General features: G+C 40.2%; 1 protein-coding gene across 1 annotated transcript in view; it reads left to right on the top strand.

The window, feature by feature from the left end:
* DSCAM (DS cell adhesion molecule) overlaps window positions 1-21,670 on the top strand; it is a 414,994-nt gene that overhangs the window by 262,206 nt on the left and 131,118 nt on the right. Inside the window, exons 9-11 of the mRNA XM_085040271.1 lie at window positions 8,398-8,676; window positions 17,605-17,724; window positions 21,080-21,253. Coding sequence (XP_084896397.1) covers window positions 8,398-8,676; window positions 17,605-17,724; window positions 21,080-21,253 — 573 coding nt within the window. The remainder of the gene's footprint in view (window positions 1-8,397; window positions 8,677-17,604; window positions 17,725-21,079; window positions 21,254-21,670) is intronic.

The following is a 21,670-nucleotide window of genomic DNA, read 5'->3' as shown; positions in this document are numbered from 1 at the left end:
GGAGAAGAATATTCCATAAAAGATGCAGGTTTTCTGTTCATTCCTTCTCAGAATGGTGTATCTTCCTCAGTTTTGTCCAGTTCATCCTTTCCCAAGTCCTGGCTCTTCTCCTCTGGGTCCCCAAATCCATCTGTCCTCCACATCTTCATCATCTCAGTTCTCATTTCCACATCACCTTGTTCTCAAGACTCAAAACTACCCTTTCCCTTTGGACTTGGTTTTGCTCAGACTGCAAAATTTGGGCATCATTTTGTGATGATTTTTTTATAGGGACAGCAAGAATGTCTGATGCTGAACTTGAAATCCAGGCTGCTAAATCCATTCTGACCATGGGGCAGGTGGGACTACTGAGGTTCTCCCAATACCTTTTTTTTTTTTTTGGTTTTATGGTAGAATTGACTTTTACCATGTCTCAATTTTCCCACTCTCCCTCCTTATTCAATGAGTTGTAGCTGAAACCTTCCAGCTGAAATGACTCAGCCTGAGGCAAACACCTGGCCTGGAAAACTGCTACCCAAACAAAAGTCAAAGTGCAAGCAAATGAAAATAGTCCTACAATGGGAAGTGTTGGCAAACAAAGAGGTTATATTACCCACCCCATCTGTAAGTTTCATTATTTGCACTGAAAAAAAAACAACCCATGAAAGTGGAAAGATGTTAAAATAATAATAGCAGCATCTCTTTTACAGCATTTTAGTAGATCTCAGAGCATTTTAAGAACAGGAGTGAGTTATTATCTCCATTTTTTTATTATGCAATTCATAGTAATAGTTTTCCCAGCTACAGTAAAAGCCATCAGTAGTAAGTGATGATTTTCTTCTCATCAGTCTCATGGGACACATTCTCATGTAAACAGCCTGCTGCTATTCACACTTCTCCAACAGGAATTAATTGAAAAAGGAGCCCCTGAGAGGGAAGGGTACAGCATCATTAAAATAAAAAGTGAGGTGTTCAAAAGGACTGTTTCTTATCTTGTAGAGTTTATGTATTTCATTGATTTAGAAGTGTTCTTGTTGCCTTATGTAAAGTGAGCCCCTCACCTGTTGTGAACCACAGAAAGGAATTGTACCAGCCTTGTTTCTTGTCAGAATACAAGCAAACCAAACAGGGGCTACTTCTAAATAACTTCATGTTGCAATTATTTGAATAGATTCTCCTCATCTTTCCTTGGAAGTGTGCATTTTTCTAAAATCTAAAATACTATTGGTGAATTTGCATTTCAAATCAGTTCAGGGAGTGCTGGTTTAGATAGTGAAAACATTCAGGCACAAAAGGGAACAAAACAACAGGGGAAATCTTTCCAGGGTTCTTGGGGCTGTGGTGCATTCTGTCATCAATCAATTTGCTAATCTGTGCATCCTTCAGCCTGGAAACATGGATTATGGCAAGTGTGAGTTCAGCTTCATGCACATATCTCAGATCTTATCTGTCCTACTGACTTCCTTTGCCAATAGATTGAAGCAGAAAAAGCTTCTGGCCTTGACATCTTTCAGATATTTCTTTCATTACATCACTTTCTGCCTTTCTTCCACTCTGCCATGCTATATAGTTCTGCATCCCTTCAAACTTGTCACAACTTCCTTGGGAAGAAATGCTCAGATTTCTCAAAGTGGCTGAAGTTGTCATGCACAGGAGTCACACCAGGGCCATGTGGTCAGAGGGAATGAGAATGTGCCATTGTGCAAAACACCCTGAAAAATGCACTGAAAAAATGTCTTTTTCAGATCACATCATAGCCATGGGGAGTAGTTATGGGGAGCAAGCAGGGGCAGAGTCTGATTTAAGGGAATGTGCACTTTAATAGGGATGTCTCATACATGTCTAATCTATAAAAATACCTGAAAATAAGACTGAAAAATCTGGTATTTTTGACTTTGCATAATTTTTTTTTTTTTGCCATTCAACATAGAGCAACTCAAGGTTAGCCTTGCACTGAAATACCTGACTTACATTCTTTAAAATCTTGCAGGTGTCATGTGGATGATGCTGCTGTGCCTTTCCAGCACACTCCTAATGACTTTACCTCTGACACTGCAGAACGTGGTCACCCAAAAATGTCTGTTAAAGCTGTTTCACCACTATCCCAGTCTTCATGATAAGGAATTTGTATGCAGAAATATAAAACTTTTCACTTAAATCCAAAGTTGAACTCCCTGGATTTGTGCACAGTCTTGTATCTTATCTCTTTCAAGCACAATTTATATCTGTGTATGGATTCATTTATTTATGAATAATGGAAACAATGTGAAATGAGCCTTAACACTTGAATAAGAGTCTCAGCTACGGAGTTCAAGAGTATCTGTATATTATATATTGGTTTATCAAAAGTTAGCCCTCTTCTCCCTCTTACAGTGCAGGTCTATTTACCTAGGATTTAGAATATATGTTCTTGCTCTTTCTTTGTGTTTCTTTTGTCAATTGTATTTTAATTAATTTTTTACATATTCATTAAAATTGCTCTTCAAATTTTAGTGCACCAAGTTAGTGTGAGCTATTAGCAGTGTGTGTGTTAGGACATGGAATAAATACCCACAGAAAGCAAAAAACTGTGTGCATGTGATAGAGGAGCTCTGGACTGTGCTGGCCTAATTTTAAATTAATGTATATAAGGCATACCATGCAAAAAATCCTACAATATCAACCCACTGGAAAAAGAAGGATGATATAAAATCAGCTGCTTATGTAGACCATGGCTGGAGTTTGTGCAGAGACAAAACAGTTTTGGCTTTTTCACTGCCAGTGCATGAAATCTGGGGTCACAGGGCTGCCCTAAGAGACTGCATAGCTTGGTGGTTATCATTTTGCCTCAGCCATAAATATTTATTGCCAGAAGTATTTCATATTGCAGACACAGCCCCTGCAACAGTGCTGTTGCAAGGAAACCCATCAGGGAAGTGTTTATAATGATAAAGCAGGGGATGACTTTCATTTTGCTGTGCAGAGCACCATGTTCAGCAGGCTGCTGCAGGAAAAGGCAATCTGCAGGATACTCTGTCTCAGTGAATCATCTCAGCAGCTCCTTGCAGCACAACTCCCATGGAACAGAGGGCAAGAAATTAAGGATGTTCCTCTGCTAATGGAGAGCAGCGTGGAAGCTCTCCTTGCCCTCCTTCCCAGCAGTCCCCCAGAGGTACAGAAGACCTTGCAAGGGCACAAAACCATAATTTAAATCTTCCTGTATTAGCACTAATGAGCTGGCCCATGCTCCTCTTCTCAAATAGACACTTAATTCAAGCACTCATCAATGAAGCATTCCCAGGACACAGCATTTTGTTGCATGAAGAGGAGATTTTCACTCTTCTGCCCACTGTGGGTGGAGAAAGAAAAATCCTTTCCATGCACACAAACACACACACTGCTCTCTCTAGTGAAGATGGAACAACTTATATATAAAATAGCATAATTTCACTCAAATGTAAGCTCTGGAACTGGTCAAACTAAAGCTACACTTAGGGAAGAAAAATATATAAACATACCTTGAAGTATTTTAAACAGATTTTAAATACATCTGTCCTACTGTAAATTTTCTCTCTCAAGGTACTCCATATCCCTCTTATTTTTTTTAGTGCTGTTTGGCAATGGTACAGCTTTAGTTTGCAAAAAAACCTCTACATGTTTGTTAATCAAGCTTGACATTTTCTTCTATTAAGGATATATCTCAACTTTTTACTACATATATAGAGATGGAAGTTTTTACCTCTCAAAAAATATTTGCCGGACTGTCTAACATATTTTTAATAAGTGATTTTTTTTTTAGGTGGTAATTTCCTTCTTCAAACGAGCAGGAAGAAATTTTATCTCTTACCTCCTATGCTAGGTCACCAGAAACTTCCTTTATCAACCCAAACTGGTGAACACTGCAGTTGAACATTCTTCAACACTTCAAAGTTTTTGCAAGGCTATTTGCTTTCTTCTAAGTACTGATTTGAAATTTCACACTGGCTTTTAAAATAAACTCCTGTCAGGGCTGCAAGCTGCTGCAGGTTGAATATACATTACATTTTATGAAGCAGAAATGTTGGTTTCCTCTGTATCTTAAAAACCTGAGTAGAAGGCAAATGTGCTGCCTATAAATATTTTAGCCAATTTCTGAAATACTCTGCAGGCTGCTACTTATATTTTTAGAGCTGGTAAATGCAGCCTTGCAAATCAATATTTTCTGAAAAACACTTCAATGTCACCTAATGATCTTGCTCCCTGTTTTCTCCATCAGGGAGATGGAGAATGAAGATGCACATAATAATCCCTGAGCAATATTTTGTCTGACTTTTGATATAATTTTGTCCTTGAGAGATTGGCTCGAATCTGTTACACACTCAGCAGAAAATACAGCAGCAATTTGCCACCCTGTTGTGAATTTTAGCATATCTTTCCAGTAATGATGTCTGAGACTGGGAAGGGTTGGGCAGAAATGTGCTGGGCACCACACTGAGGGGGAGGACTTGGCATTTTGCAGGTATTTGCACTCATCAAGGGGAAAATTTATGGCAAAACCTTCTGACAGACACATTCAAATAATTCCTCATTCTCATTTACATTACAAACTGCTCATCAATAAATGCTAAGAGAAATTCAGCCTTTTTCTGCTGAGGTACAAAAAATCTGAGGTATATAATGTGAATGAATTAGCTGGGTTAAGGCAATTCCAAGAGGCTGCAGACATCTTGCCTCACTTTATGACAACAAAAGTCCCCAAGTGAACAAGCAGGTAATTTCCAGTGCTCAAAGTTCAACTAAACACAGTCATTTATGCTGAGTTTCTTATTTCTCTATGCCTGATATATCAGATTTTCAGAATGCAACAAGGACAGGTTTTAGTGATTACAGAGATGGCAGCCAGGAAAAGATCTCACAGCCAGAGAGACAAATGGATGGCAGTGGCACTTTTCCCAAACACAGACAGTGAGACACTCCTGGGAAAAGCCAGGGAAGGCCTGAAAGGATGAGTTGTGTTATCCTGTCCCTGATGTCACCTCTCTGTGGCAGCTGAGCATAGTCATGCCTTCCCCACATCAAATGGCACCATGGCTGTGCTGGAAACTGTGGAGTTAATACGAGATTTGTGTCAAATTCTTGCACCATGAGGTGTGTGAGCACGAGTATTTGAACATGGCTTTGAGCAGGGCCTTAGTCCTTTGGGGGTTTGTAATCTTGGAATCATGGAATCACAGAATGTTTTGGGTTGAAAGGGAACTGATACCTCATCCAGTGCCACCCCTGCCATGGCAGGGACACCTTCCACTGTCCCAGGCTGCTCCAAGCCCCAATGTCCAGCCTGGCCTTGGACACTGCCAGGGATCCAGGGGCAGCCACAGCTTCTCTGGGAATTCCATCCCAGGGCCTCCCCACCCTGCCAGGGAACAATTCCTAATTCCCAAGATCCCATCTCTCCCTGCCCTCTGGCACTTTGCAGCCATTCCCTGTGTCCTGTCCCTGCAGCCCTTGGCAATTGTCTCTCTCCATGTTTCCTGCAGCTCCTTCAGGCACCAAAAGGCCACAATGAGGTCACCCCAAAGCTTCTCCTCTCCAGGCTGAACAATCCCAGCTCTGCCAGCCTTTCCTCCCAGCAGAGCTGCTCCATCCCTCTGCTCATCCTGCTGCCTCCTCTGCACTCTCTCCAGCAGCTCCAGCTCCTTGCTCTGCTGAGCCCCAGGGCTGGAGCAGCTCTGCAGGTGAGCTCTCACCTGAGCACAGGGACACATCCTCTCCCTTGACCTGCTGGCCATGCTTGATGAACTTTCTTGCTCCTGCTGGAGGAGGAGCCAACATATGGATCAAAGGAAATGCCTGGAGATGACACAGTGGTCACCAATTCCTGTCCTTGCATCCCAGAAACAGGACACAGGCAGAGGAGGGAAAATTCTGCCGGGGAAGTCAATGGGCACACACTGCAACCACCTGAGATATTTTTCTTCTGCTTCAGCTCTGGGGAAACCACAACCTTAGAATTTCTGAAGGGAAAAAGGACAAAGGAAATACAATTAGATAAAGCCACCAACTCCATTTTCTCCTGGAGGTCACTCTATAGGTCACTATAAATGTTCTTGGGGTATCCTTCCATCTTTCCTGTTCAAATGTAGCACAGATTATGTGTAAGTGATCTCTCAGGCAACAGGAAATGCACTCTTATATCTGAGGTGCATAACCTCTAGGAACCTTCTCTTTTGATAAATGAGTATTTGAGTACTGCTTGCAAAGTTGGTTGTGCAGCCCTTTCAGGAGTGATTGATAAAAACCTATCAAGATCAATGAGCAATGCCCTGGCTGTTGGAATGCTCCTCTGAGAAGGGCAGAAGATTTTGACTGTTTCATCTGGATAAGAATTTGAGTCCCAATTTGCCAATTTTTTTAGTAAACATTCCGACCACAACACAAAGAAAACAAAGCAGCACCATTATTGTTCTATGGTAGTTTAATCAAACCCCATTTCATTTTTTTCTATTAAAAACACCTGATTTTAAACAGTAGAATTTTTTACTTTGGTAGAAAATGGGGTAATTTCTTCCATGTTTTTTTGTTTAGCCAGAGAATTGTAAGGGAAAAAAGGAAAAGAAAAGGAAAAATTATTTTCCAGGCCAAATATGTTTAGCAGGAATTAAGTGCCAACTTGAACATTCATGCCTTGTACCATCCCTCTGATTAGAAATCAGTTTTACCTTGATTTGCTGTCCTACAAGTACTGTACATGTCTCTCACTTCCTGCAATCCTAATGAGAATTGTGACTTGAAACACTAAGAGATAAGTGCTAGAGGCAGTTCAGGAAGCTCACACTCCCTTCCATCACACCCCAGATGCAAAGCTGGAGCCTCTTCCAGATCTATTCCATGGCCCTAAGGAAGGGCCTTGCAGCAGACCTGGAAAGCTCCTGAGCTCCTCCTGGCAGTGTCACTGTTGGCAGCCCTGGAGAGGATTGAGTTGGTGGTGCTGTGATTTCTGGAAAAGGTGTTTGATCCTCTTGCAAGAGTCTGCCAGTGAGGCCAGGTGTCTCTAGAAGCCATGACTTCCCTTCTTGTCATCTCTGCTTGTGCACTGGGTAGTGTCTTGCATGGGAGACAGGAGCCTCATGAGTTTCTGCTGTTTGCTCAGGCTTTTAGCAACAGGCAGTATTTGTTATTAGGGTGGCTAGCACCCCCAGACTCGGTCTCGTTCACAGGGTTCTTTGATATTTGGCTGATTAGTCTAATATGATGTAAAATACCATTTATTAGACACAGAAAATAACAAACATAGAGACTTAGAACTATAGATTTACATATATACACAGTAAAAGACATAATTGCATAAACTATAAAATAGCTAAAAACTGCAATTTTGGAATAAATGCTCAAAAAAACCATAAAATAGCTAAAATTGCAATTTATAGAAAGGTACCTATTCTTATTATTATAGCTAGCTAGAATAATTCCTTAAGAATTCCATGTATCTTAACCTGCCAATTGGTGGTGGAAAGTACATCGAAATTCCTTCACTTAATTCCCAGGAAAGTTACCACAGAGCTGCATCCAGACTCTGGGGAGAAGTTCTCCACGCATCTTCAGAGCGTGTATAAGAAATTTCTACCTCCGGGATATTTTAGTGAGTTTTTATAGTGTAAAAGTGTGCCTTGTGTGGTCAGAAAGTATTGTCTTCCCACAGTCTCTCTTCATTCCAACATATGACTTACAGTTGGAGGCTTTAGACTTTCGGGTGCCAAGAGATAACCCCTGCTAGGCTGTTAACCTAACTAAAATCATCTATCTTCTGCAACTGAGCAGAAAGAGAGAGAAGGGGAGGGGAAACGTCCTGCCACAGGTAGCCAAGAAGTGAAAAGGTGTTTTCAAAAATGTGATTTTTCACGCTGAACAATGCTCTGTGGCTGCTGAAGGTGTAGATTCTGCACATTCCACACTACGCATCTGCCCCATGTTATTTCCAGAAACAAAGCAGTGCCTTCAACAGCTTCTCTTTCCCTCTCTCCTTCCAGTCCCACCTTTCATCCAACATTTTGAGTTCCCACTTGTGCACTGGGTAGCCTGAAAATGAAAACGTATTTTCAAAAATGAGATTTTTCACGCTGAAAAATGTGGCCGCCGAAGGTGTAGATTCTGCACATTCCACACCACACATCTGCCCCATGATGTTATTTCCAGAAACAAAGCCGTGCCTTCAACAGCTCCTCTTTCCCCATCTCGTTGCAGTCCCACCTTTCATCCAGCCTTTCGAGTTCCCGCTTGTGCACTGGGTAGCCTGAAAATGAAAACGTAGTTTCAAAAATGTGATTTTTCACGCTGAACATAGCTCTGTGGCTGCTGAAGGTGTAGATTCTACACATTCCACACTACACATCTGCCCCATGATGTTATTTCCAGAAACAAAGCCGTGCCTTCAACAGCTCCTCTTTCCCCATCTCGTTGCAGTCCCGCCTTTCATCCAGCCTTTCGAGTTCCCGCGCTTCTCCATCGGGCAGAGGGTCTTCATCCCGTGCGTGGTGGTCTCGGGGGATCTGCCCATCACCATCACCTGGCAGAAGGACGGCAGGCCCATCCCCGCCAGCCTCGGCGTCACCATCGACAACATCGACTTCACCAGCTCGCTGAGGATCTCCAACCTCTCGCTGATGCACAACGGGAATTACACCTGCATCGCCAGGAACGACGCGGCAGCCGTGGAGCACCAGAGCCAATTAATTGTGAGAGGTGAGGAGGTGTAATTGCTTCGAAGGGCGCCAATTAAGAGGGTAGTTTGCGATGGCAGCTGTTTGATGGGGAGTGTGAAGAAGAGGGGGATATGGTGATCCCTCTCTTTGTTCATTCAGTCTTCTCACACGGCACAGAAAGTAATGTGATTTTCCCATCTAAAAGTCTTGAAGTTAATGAAAAACCCTGGTGTGTAGGCGGTTGGTGGGGGAGCCACAGGAGTGACTTCCTGGAAAATGTTGTGATTGGGATCAAGCCTTTGATATGTATCAGAATATTCTCTGCTATTATTTTAGTCTGATCATACCCCTTTTTTTTTTTAATTTAGTTCACTCTCTCCTACAACATTATGAATGTAATAAAGCAGAATATTGATGTTGACTTCGCGGGGAAAGGACTCTCTGCTGTTACCTTGTTCTTTTCCTGATTTGTGTTTATTATGCAATTAGCAGGATTCATGCACTCACGATGGCTTCACAACATTTTGCCTAGAAATAGATGTGAATATACATTCAGTAATCAAACATTTTATGTGCAAAAAACCTTTCTAGTCACACTGGAGCCAAATTATCTAGAGATTATTCCTTGTGATATAATTTCAAACTGACTGCAGAACTTCTACAAAAGCACATTGCTTCCTTTTATTTCTAGGAGTTTTTCAAAGTGTTTCAAATTTTCATTTTCAAAAAGTCAGCGTCATGCTCGTCCCTCTCCACCATTTTCTTGTTGCTACCAAGCTGCTGGGTTCCTCAGAGAAAGAATAATCCTCCAAGGAACCTCAGTTATTTCTGCCTCCTGCAGATCACTACATTTTATATTCCTTCCTCTAACTTTGCCAAGAGAAACCTTAAAATCCTAAAGAGGCTTTTGCAATCTTTTCCAGGCTTTTTTCCCATCCCAAAACCTGAAGAACTCTTCCTTTTGAGTCAAATGTTCCCAATATTCTAAGACTATCCTTAAGGAATTACTCCTTAGTTTTCTAATATGCTTACATTTTTATGCTAGTATTCCCAAAACTCAGTGAAAAACAAATCCATTACTTTTCCACTAGTTTTAATATAAATATTTCTTTCATTTTTAAAATTTCACTGATTTTAATCTTGTTTAAGATTATTCCACACAGGTGTCTATTACTTTCCTTACTTACTTAGTAATTTGTAAATGAAGTAGTCTAATTACTGCATGCATTTAATTATTACTTTCTAAGCTTTTCTGCTAGCTTTTAACCCTGTTCCTCATTCTAATAATGAGAGATTTTCCCCACTTACTTTAGCTGGAGAAGGGAAGGTTGAGTACATCCCATCCCATCATAGTCCACTCTCTGTGCCTGCCCTGCTCAGAAATGCTGCATCTAAAACCAGCTGGGATTTTTCCTGATTTTCAGCTGTTACTCAGCTGTGGAAGTGATAGGAATGAATCTGCAGCACCTCTGTGTTGGTTCCTTCAGGCATTTCTCATACCCAGGAGGGTTTTACCATCTCAGAACAGTTTCTCTGCCACCACTGTCTGTCCCTGCCAGCACTGAGACCCACGAGTGTAGGAATTTGTACAGGGATTTCTGCTCTTTGTAGGGATTTCTGCCCTGTCCCCCAGTGATGGGGACAAGCCCTGCCTTGCCCTCACTTCTCCTGAACTGCACTTTCCCTGTCTCCTGCTGTCTGTGGTTAATTCCTCCCCTGACCTCCCTTCCTGGGACACATCTGCCTCTTGCTGCCTTTTCAGGCATTAATTTTCCCTTCCTGTCCAGCAGAGGAGTTTTGGGGAGCCCTTCATGTGTCCTTGGCCCCAACACCTCAATTTTCACCTCCACTTCCCCCTCATGTGCTTTCTGCTCAAATTACACCTCCTGAGGAGAGCTCTGTCCTCATACATCCATGGGCATGATAGGAGCTCTTCACTCTCTTTTACCCAAGGACTTGGAGAAGAATTCTGGACCCTGCAATTTTTAGGAGGATATGAAGGCTTCACCATTTTTCTTCCTTGGTTTATCTTTCTGCCCAGCTAATGCTCTGCAGAGTTTCCTTAAATCCCCTCCTCTCTTCTCTCTCTCTCACTATCACTTTAAATGATAATGTTTTAATCAGTTTTGGATATGCATCTGAGATAACATCTCTCACTCAGAGGAAAAGGGGGAAATACAATATCATGTTTGACCTGAATTCTCTGCCCAAACCCTACCCTGACCTCTTTCCCTCGTGCTGAACTCCTTCAGCTGCCTCGTTGCACAGAGGTCAGAAAGCAAACAGCCATCAGAGGGTCACTGTGGTCACTCCTCCTCTGCCTCCAGCCTCACCTGGACACGTTTAAATTAAGAATTGTTTTCCTGCTGCCTGTTTATCCTCCAGGCTTTCTGATCCCTTCTCATCTTTTTGTTCATAGGTGTTGTAAAACTGAAACATAATATTTTTCAAAATTACCAAAGTGGTTTAATCTCCAAATACAGAAATAGTGCTTTAACTCCCCTTGTTTTTTAATCCCCATTGTTTCATAGTTTCTCAGCAGTGTGCTTTAAACAAAAATGTTGGCTATCCTAATTGATGGGAGATGTGTTCTGGGAAAATCTTATTTATGTGCACAGTGTTCATTTTGATATGAGAGCAGACAGTGAATGGGAAAGCAAAATTAAGTGAGATATGATTGTTACCCACACAGTTCCTTTTTGCTCATCTATACTCTCCTTGTATTCATTTCAAAAGTGGACATTAAAACAGCTCAGGCCATTATGTTTCCGAAATAAATGGGAATCCACATAATTTTACAGTGCATGGGTAGAACTAGAAGTAAAATGTAAAGACAATACATTCCTAAGGTGAATGAAGAAACATAGGCCAACTGTTCATTGCTTCATTTGAATAGTTAGTGAATACACAAACTTCTGCAGATTCCACACACAAACATAAATGCATCAGCTTTACAGCTTCAGAATCCTTTTCCTTAACTTTTTCTATAGGATCTCATAGATCTGCTATTTTTTATCACTATGTATTCCTGTGAAACTTCGAGTCTGCTAAATAGATTTCCTATATTCTTGCTACAAATATTATTTTTCATATCTGAGCAGCCCTGCCATTTTGCCAGGGTGTTAAACTGCAAAAGAAAAATGAGCACTGGTTTCTTAAACTTTGTGGGCACTTTATAAAAAATCTTCACAGTTCCAATTATTTTGTCTTTATAAAAGCATCCAAGTGGTGATGAAGAGCCTAGAAATACATGGCCAGCAAGGCTGGATTTTCCCTGTCTTAAATATCAGAGGAAGATGATAAACTACATCAATAGCATCACAAAGGAGATGAAAAGTTTTATTATCATTATTATTATTATTATTATTATTATTATTATTATTATTTTATTTCTTGGCACACTCCTGGTTTGTTAGTCATGCTATTAAGAAAAAGGAAAAGATAGGAGCCTGAAATTAAAAAAGAAATTAAGAAAATATCTTCTCTGTCAACTACTTAAATAATCATGAGGAATTAATCAAGACTTTACTCATTAAGGCTGACTTCTAAAGAGTGATTAAAAATCTGTATACACTTTATCATGTGTTATTCATTTCTGTAGAGTTTCCTAAAATGGGAGTAAAGTAATTATGAAATAAAAAGCAGTGAAAAGAACTCTAATGGGTAACCAAAAAGAAAAAGCTGATAAATTTATGAGTTCAAAATTTTTCTGATACTACCAGAAAAGGTAATTCAAAGATAGAAGTGGATGCATAAATCATGATTTTCTATCTCCTGTTAGTGAACACATTGTAAGTTAAAATTGAGATAAGGTCTTTCGATACCTAAAAACCCCCAATCATGCATTTAGTGCATTAAATGTGTTTTCATTTGGCAATTGCCAGGGGTGTTGAATATCACTAGATAGTTAGGCACCCAATGAGGATTCCCTGCATTTTCCAGATAGTAAGAGAGTTTCCAGCTTCTTTGTGATGTTTAGTGGTGGCACTGGGGTGATGCAGCAAATGCAGTTTGTGACTGAAAAGCAGGGAGGGAAGATTTAAGGTCAGAGGTGGTGTCAAAACTCACTGACTTTCCTTGCTGGTGTTTACATTGTGGCTTTGAAGATGACTCCTGAAAGATTCACTTATTTAATGTTCTCGTTAGACAAACCTGATCAACACAAACCACTGGGCACTGCCTCATTTTGCAAAAAGCACATCTTTTTTTCTTGGACTGCAGAGCAAATGGTTTCACTAAACCAGCTAAATCGACCCCTTAGGTCCAACGACCAAATTTAATAACTGTTCATCTTTGCTAAAGTACAGTGTTTAATGATCTCATTCATTAATACATCAACGCTTGCTTTGGCTGATTAAATTTCTTCCATCATTCTGACAGTGTGATCTAAATGTGAAGTACAAATATTCCATGTAAAAATGAAACATTGCATTCCAGGCCAATATTGTAGATTATTTCTTAACTCACTGCAGTAGCCCACCAGAGGAGCTCGTGGTAGGAGCCTTCAGAATTGCTCTCCAGAGTGATTTCCTGATCCAAATACTTAGGAGCCAGAAGTGCTTGCATGGATTTGAAGCCCAGGAAGGATTGTGTGAGTTTGTCCTTTGCTCCCTGGCACTGTCAGAGAGGATTCTTGGCTTTACACAGAGTAAACTTGAATCAGGGAATTGATGTGGGACCACGGGGATCTTGTGAGGTTGAACAAGACCAAGTGCTGGTGCTGCATCTCAGTCAGGGCAATCCCTGGGGTCAATCCAGGCTGGGGATGAGCAGATGGAGCAGCCCTGGGAGAAGGATTTGGGGGTGCTGGTGGATTCTATTCTGATTGCTCTCATTCTTTGTTTTCCCTTGGTGAGAGCCTGAGACTGGTTATCATAATATTGACTGAAAATACTTTTTTAAGGCCCTTTAAGTTGCTTCAGCCATTAAGGAGTTTGAACCTGCCGAATTATGGCTCTTACCCTAAACAAGTCAAAGCTCATTTCTCATCACACACCTGGGGGCTGTATTAAATGAGAGCATACCTGAAACTCACTGTTAAAATAATTTAAAATGCTCTCCTTTACAGGCTCAAGGAACTGTGCTGCTGCTGAGACAAGGATGATGATAAAAGCAGAACTGTTCAGTCACATTCATGAGCTATTTCAGAGTGTTTCACTTCTAAAGGGGCAGAGAAGTTTCACACCTTTACAACTAGAGAGGAGGAACTAATTGTTTACTTTTTTCTGTTAACTCAAACATATCAGACAAATTACCTTGGTTAAATTCTTCCTAAGCATATATTCTTTAAGGGCTAATGATCTTCTGAAAGGTAATGAAAAAGTGATAATGAAAAAGTGATAATGAAAAAGTGAATGTCGGTTTATAACCTAAAGTTAAGTATCAAAATTTAGATCAAGTGGTTAACAGCATTGTGTTCTGAACTATGGCAGCACATAGCACAGAACAAGTTATTAATTTGAAATAAAATTGAGAAGCAAAGGAACAAGGAGGAACAAAAATATAAAGGTCTGCTCTGTTTGCTTTTTAATCATTTATAGAAGAAGAAAAATCCCGTGGCTTTACCTAGACAGCAGTACAGAAACAATTGAAAGGTCGTTGAATGAGTAATTTTATTTTGCTGTAGCATCTCTTCTGATTTCTATTGGCAGTCTTAAAACTCAGTGTCAAGGGTTTGTGTCTTCAAAACCAGAGCAGAAGTTGGTATTTTTACAAGCAGTCCTAAAGGGAGGCCAAAGCTTTCCTGAACATAGAAAGTGTTTCTGTTACTGGGTGTGGGCTGAGCTTTTGCCAAGTAAGTTTTATTTATGGCACAAAACAGTGAAATCTGATTTCTAATCATACACCTGGTCCTGCAAGTACACAGTAAAATTTATTTCTGCAGTTACCATTCTCATATTGTTCTCTGTTGAAAGTAATAATTAAAATTGAGAATATCAAGAATATCTGAGCAAAAACTTATGTTTTATATATACCCAAAAGACAGTGATATCAATGTGATGAAAAGCCCTGTTCAGAGCTTGTCAGCATTAAAGGAACAGCACATCAAGGATATCTGTGTTAGTTCTTAAAAGATGTGGAAGAATTTCCATAGGAATGCTTAAAAAATATTTCCACTTGGCATCCATCCTTTTTTGTTCTATATATGCCCAATGGGATCAGACAAAAAGTGTATTTTAGCTGATAATTCCAATGCAAATAGTAGTTTAAAGACTGATTGCATTTATTCTATACTATGCAGTTTTGCTTAACTTTTCCCATATTTTTCTGCATATGCCTGCTCTTTGTTTCCTGAAAAATTAGCACTTCATGCCAGTGTCATTCATCCCAAATGAAGAATATAAAGAAAATGGTTTTTCAAAGAGAAGGGAAATAAAACAAATGACAGAAGTCTTGTATTGTGGGACAGATTTTAAAAGACAATCTACTCTTTACACTCTTCAGTGGTAGAGGAGGGCAGTAATTATCAGTCACTCCATTGCATCTTTCGTAATCATTCACCTGTAAGAATGGTGGGTTAGTGTTTTGCATTGGTTTTTTCTCCCTCTTTATGGATAAGCAGCTTGTAATTGATTTTCCAGGAGTGGCAAACAGAAATTTACTCACAGCTACCGAGGTGAAACAAGCTGATGCCGCCGTGCCAAGTCGTACGACATCAAATCTATTTGTGCAACTAACTGTGCTTTTCACCTGCCTTGGAAAATACCTCCTTGTGTGTTTGAGGATAAAATGAACACAGAACAGTGAGAAAGGAGCTACTGAAGCAAATGTCTTCTCTGAATAGATAATTAGAACAGGATGGGTGTTTGCCCAGAGCTGTTGCTGCGAAGATTTCATCTTTGGTGTTTACCTATTGTGAATTAACATAACCCACAATAAATGTTTGTCAGTGTGGCAGCCATTTGGAAAGCCAAAGTGTTTGTCAGCAGTAAATCTAGTTTCTAGTACAGAGGTATCTCTTGCCTCTATCTCTATTTGTACCTTCTGTTTCTTGTAGTGACTTCCAAACAACTTTTCTGCAGTTAGGCAATAAACAGCTTTGCATTTTGGCTGGAGGATTCAGTGAGGAAAGATCCAGTTAGGGGGATTATTTGCCCTCCAGAGGATTGTTGTCCTTTTCTAAAAAGCAGTTGTATCTATGAATGTGGAAAGAGAAAGTCAGAGTGGAATCTGGGTTGTAGAGGCACAGAGAGGAAGGCTAAAGGTGTTGGGAGGAGGATTCTCTGAACCTGCAGGGAGAATTCCACAGACCTTCAGCTCTGAGCTGAACTGTCCACCCCAACCCCAGCAGTTTCTCATTTAGAAAAAGTTGGGACACTCTGGCACAACGAGAACTGCTATTTGCATGAATTATGAGAGTGTTTATACAGAAAAAAACTTGAGGGTCATCTATTAGAGCATTGGTGCTTCTGCTGTGTTTCTGCTGCACAGATTTTCTGAATGGATAATTAGTCCCACATTTGTGGACATTAATAACTGTTTCACATCCCAGGGAAAATATTTACACTACTGAGGTCCCCCTCTGTGCTCCCTTTTTTTTTTTTTTGGTGGGGGGTGTTTTTTGGTTTTTTGGGGTTTTTTTTTTTTGTGCTACAACCTTCTCTCAGACTTTCTTTCTTAGTTTCTGGCACTTTTGGAGAGGCAGCTCGTGGGGTGGACCAGAGCAAGGATGGATGGTTGGGTCCTTTGTTCTGTCTTCCCCACCCTTCCAAGTCAGCACTGGCTGGAACTGAAGAATCCATGAGGCTTCACATTTTGCAGTGGGATGAGCAGAGCAAGGAACTATCAGGATTTCTCCTGCGCTGCCTTAGATCTCAGTATTTTGCTGAACTCAAGTTAAAAAAACCCCAATTTATTTGAGAAGAAAAAAGTCTGTCACATGTTCAGTCATTTTCTGTGGCACTGTGAGAAATAACAAAAATAACAACATGCAGGATAAGGACACCAATAATTTACTTTCTCTTCTCAGATTTTTACTCCTTTATATTCTGAACCAAAGAACAAAATTCTGTGACCTTAACTGACTTTATTACAACCATTAAACATTTTTAATCTTAAATAACTTTTGTGGGACTTTCCACAATCTTCCCAGCTTTCAGCCTCTTTTTTTCCCTGTTTTTGCCAAATGTGTAGGTTTTACTGAGACTTTGACATTTGGAATCAAGCTTTCATGGCATACTGTTGATCTAACATTGTCACAAGCTGTTTTCTTCACTGTATTTGGAACATGTAGAGCTTTTCCTTGAGATAAGCAGCTCTTATTTTATTTATGCATAAATAGGTATGTGCTTGCCTATGTGTGGAAGACTCACTGCAATGGTTTTATGCTATATTGGCATAATTTTAATAATATGTGTACACTGGTGCACTGAAATAAGACTTCTTCTTGTCAACTTAATACAAGCAAATTGTGTTGAACTTCTCTCTGGCTGTTTGGAAAGAAAAGTCCCATCAGAAATTATGGTTCTCTCATTTTAATAGGAAGTGATTTGATTGCTATTAAAAGCATTATCTGGTAAGATTATTTGTACTAAATAATTTAATTAAGTTTTCTAAAGCTTGCCTATTCACTGTTGTAAAAAACAAAAAGAAAAATTCAATTGTTCTTAGACATCTGACATATCTACCTTTGGTAGAAAGCATTTATTTTCTGGCCACAACAGCATGATTTATCTCTTACTCCATTTTTAACCTCCGCCATGGAGAGATCTTATAAACTTATTTTTGTATCCTGTAAAGACCAGTGTTTTTGTCATGCCTGGCAAGAAATACATTGAGACTGTGCACAGAAAGTGAATTATCTGCTAAAACCAACCTTAGTGTGTTACTGGATCAGCAAAAATCTGCCTTTAATTTTTGCTTTTCATTACGGAATTGTATAACTCTGTATGTGACTGCTCTGCCATTTTGAGATGCCCAACAAATTGCACAAATAAATTCCCATGGCTCTCTTTCTCCCTTCCCACAGTGCCCCCCAGGTTTGTGGTCCAGCCCAGCGACCAGGATGGGATCTATGGAAAAGCTGTCATCCTCAACTGCTCTGCAGAAGGTTATCCTGTTCCTACCATCGTCTGGAAGTACTCCAAAGGTAAGATTCCCGTGGTGATCACTGGGGACAGACTAACTCTGCCTTAATAACATCCCTCTCCGCTGTAAGCTCCTGGTTGGATCTTCAAATGGCCAGAGAGGGGCACAGTGCAATAAGGGATGTATGAGCCACGTTTTATAGCTCGTAAATCATCTCCCTGTTATGCATGGGAGACAGGAGTTTTATGAGTTTCTGCTGGTTGCTCAGGCTTCTAGCAACAGGCAGTAACTTTTATTAGGGTGGTCAGCACCCCAAAACTTAGTCTCGTTCTCAAGGTTCTTTGATAATTGGCCAATTAGTTTAATATTATATAAATTACCATTTATTAGATACAGAAAATGACAGACATAAAAACTTAGGACAAACTACATGCTTACACAGGAATAGCATAATTGCAAAACTACGGATAGCTAAAACTGCAATTATGGAAAGGTACTTATTAACAGCTAGCAAGAGATAATTTAACTTAGGAACCAAATGTATTTTACCAGCCAATTGGTGGTGAAGCATACCTCAGAATCCTTTCACTCAGTTCCCAGGAATGTAACCACAGAGTCTGTGTCCAGACTCTGGGGAGAAGCTCCTTGCACATCTTCAGAGTGTGTGTAGGAAACCTCTATCTCTGGGATATTTTTGTGATATTTTATGGTTGTAAAAGTGTGCCTTTTGGACACTATTCATTTCTTTGTTTCTTTTTTCACATCCTCTCTTTATACTAAAATATGAATTCAAGGTTAGAGATCTCAGACCTTCAGGCACCACGAGATAACTGGTCTTCTAACCCCACTGGAGTTATCTGTGTTCCGCCATGAAGCAGGAGAGAGGGGAGGGGGAGGACATCCTGCCACACTCCCCAAGCACCAAGTTCTGGCCACTGTTCCTCACAAGGCTGAGCTGGATGGACTTTTGCTTTGCCCTGGAGACATCCTGGCTGTCCCTGTGAGACTGTGGGATGAAAGGGATGGCTGAGACACAGATTTAATTGAAACAACCTCAGAACAAGGTTCACCAGCAGCATTTGGCTGATTTCTTTTTCCCCCCTTCAAAATTCATGATAACATGGCCAATCATATCTTTTCAGCAAAGAAGGAAGGTCAGGTAGCATTAACATAAGCAGTAATTCAGTATGCGCTTTACATAATGCTTTAACATTTTCTTCTCGTGTAACAGAGCATTAAAAGTGGCCCCACTTGACCCTCAGTAACCATAGGAAATTGACTGCTTTTTAATTAAAAAGTGCTGCCTGATAAATTGCGTCTTCTGGACAGTTGTCTTCTGGTAGGTTTTAGCAAAAAAACCACATTCTGCAAACCCTGAACCCAATCTAAACTAATTAACTGTTTAAAAAACAAAATGAGGTGCTGTTGAGATGAAATCTTTATGTAATGCTCCATGTCATTTTTGGTGTTCTTAGTATCTAAGTCCAAAATGTATTTGAAGAAAAAAGGGTGAGAGAAAAGCTCACGTTAATGACAATTTTTGCTCCTATTGATAAATCATGGTTTGTTGCAAGAAGGGCACAGAGTTCCAAATTCCCTTCATCTCAGCGGTTTTTAATTCTGAATATAGGGCACAAATAGGTAATTCTGGTTTGTTCTGTTTGTGTGCTGAAGGAGGGTGCCAAGACAAGATAGATGAGTTGTAATTAACTGTGAGGAGATAAAGATCCATCTTGAAATGATAGAATCACAGAAGAGTTGGGAAAGTCCCCTTTCAGACTCATCCATGCAGATGTTTGGGATAAGATTCTCTCCCTACTTAGGGAGGGCTTTGGGCTGTAATAGCAGTAAAAATGTGTGTGAAGAGTAAGAAACATCTGCAAACTGCTATGCAAAATTCTTCCCAGTTTTTTCAGCAGCTGTCCTCAGGAGTATCAGCTCTTTTCTTTCTGAGAACATCAAATTCTTCCCACAAATTTTCATATGAAGAAATACAAGAACTGAGTGGGCAATCAATGGCAGGCATCTACAGTTAGTGAACCATAATGTGCCTTCCAACTGAAAGACAGAGAAAATGGCTTATTAAAGAAAGAAAAATTGACAAAGGGAAAAGTGGGACATGCATGTGACTAAAATAGTTGAAAAATCAATAATGAAAACTGAATTTTAATGAAAAAATTATAATTTTAACATTTTTAAGTTCATAGTATTGGTCACCAGGCCTTCAATGTAGGTGTAAGATCCCAAAGCAAACTCTTCTAGGAATAGAAGGATTTTTGATATGCACATCTGGTCTTCTTTAATACTCTAGATGTCACATTCATAGGATATTCTTGCTCTCTATGTTATACTAAATAATTCCCCATAATATTTATTCATCATATTTCCTCTTGGGTTGACTCAGCCAACTGCTCATATTAATTAACAGTGACAGATATTAACTTTGTGTACAGAAAGTGGTGTAAGAGAATTCCGTTGAAGAAGAGCACCATGTGACTTTCCTGAAAAATCGCATTTCCTTCTGCCAAAGTAGGTTGTAAACCCCTTTGTTACAAGAAATGTATCTTAATGTACATTTAAAGAATCCTTAATGCTGGAGGAACCTGAAATTGTAGTGACAGTACAGCAGGAACCTGTTTCCTGTCCCCTAAATCACCCAGTGTCTTATTTCCCAGGAAAAGCAAGTTCTCCCTTAAAACCAAACTTGATACAAAAATCTTATTTCATTCCTGTTTTTATGGACCTTCCATTTTTACAATACTGCCAAACACGTCTGATTAGTGCTCTGAGATATTTTTTCTGTTTCTTTGTTTTATTTCGTGGTTTTATGGGGGTTTTTTTAGCTGCAAACATGGCAGAACAGAGTTTTTTATGTCAGCAGTCCATCAGCTGTAGCAGGAAACAAGAGAAACAGTCGCTGATGTGGTTTTCCACGTTATCCAGGGTTTCATAAACAAGGTCCTAGAGGTCCCCTGAGCATGCCATGTTTACTGCAACAGACATCCCTCTCAGTCATAAGAAATTCATTTTCTGCATGCATTAGGGATGCATACTGGTATGACTGTTCAGCTGTAATTGTCAATAATTCATCAGCCTCTAAATGTACAACAAATGTGCCTTTTCACCCATGAACGGGCTGAAAAATCTTCATTTCCTCTCTCCCCCTTCCTGGTTCTTTGCCTTTGTGCTCCTTTTGCCCCTTTAACATGAGCAAATTATTGCTGCTGCTGCATTCCAAAATCCTTCCTTCTCTTCACGCGATGAATTCCTTTTCGGCAACAGAACCATTCTGTTTGTTCTGATGATGTCAGGAGAAATTCTAACTGCATCGAGCCTCCAGGAGCAGGAAGCTACACCTTGTGCCTTATTAAAATTAAAAATAATGGAGGTTTTTTTCGCCTTTTTTCCTGCCTCAGGTGCCGGGGTTCCCCAGTTCCAGCCGATCGCGCTGAACGGTCGCATCCAGCTGCTCACCAACGGCTCCTTGCTGATCAAACACGTGCTGGAAGAAGACAGTGGATACTACCTCTGCAAGGTCAGCAATGATGTGGGAGCAGACGTCAGCAAGTCCATGTACCTCACTGTTAAAAGTAAGAACTGAAACGCTTCTCTGTGATCCAGATATTGCCATGGAGGGAAAAAAGGCTGTACTGCATCCTCAGTTTGGAGGGAAGCGGGTTGGGAGGGGAGAGGTTGGGTTGGTTTAGTTTAATCTGATTTTGGCTTTCAGCTCTGTGTGGTAGCACCTGGTGTGGTTAATAAAAACCCTTGTTTAGTAGAGGAAGAAAAGGGAAATTAGAGATGAAAAGGAGAGGCATCCCATTTTAAAAAAATGGATTGTCTCTGAGAGCTACAGCTGAGTCATGAAGGGAAAACATGAAAATTTGTTGGTCAGGAGTGAAAAACAGTAACAAAGGAGAAATACCCACAGCAACTGTCATAAATCTCAGAAGCTGAAGAAAATACAGATTAAAAAGACAATCAATTCTCAATATATCATAGATGGA

The sequence above is a fragment of the Lichenostomus cassidix genome, chromosome 1 (assembly GCF_008360975.1).
Source record: "Lichenostomus cassidix isolate B80296 chromosome 1, HeHo_3.0, whole genome shotgun sequence".
NCBI classification, from domain to species: Eukaryota; Metazoa; Chordata; class Aves; order Passeriformes; family Meliphagidae; genus Lichenostomus; species Lichenostomus cassidix.
Note: the sequence above shows the minus strand (reverse complement) of the source record. Positions and strands in the feature narration are given on the sequence as shown.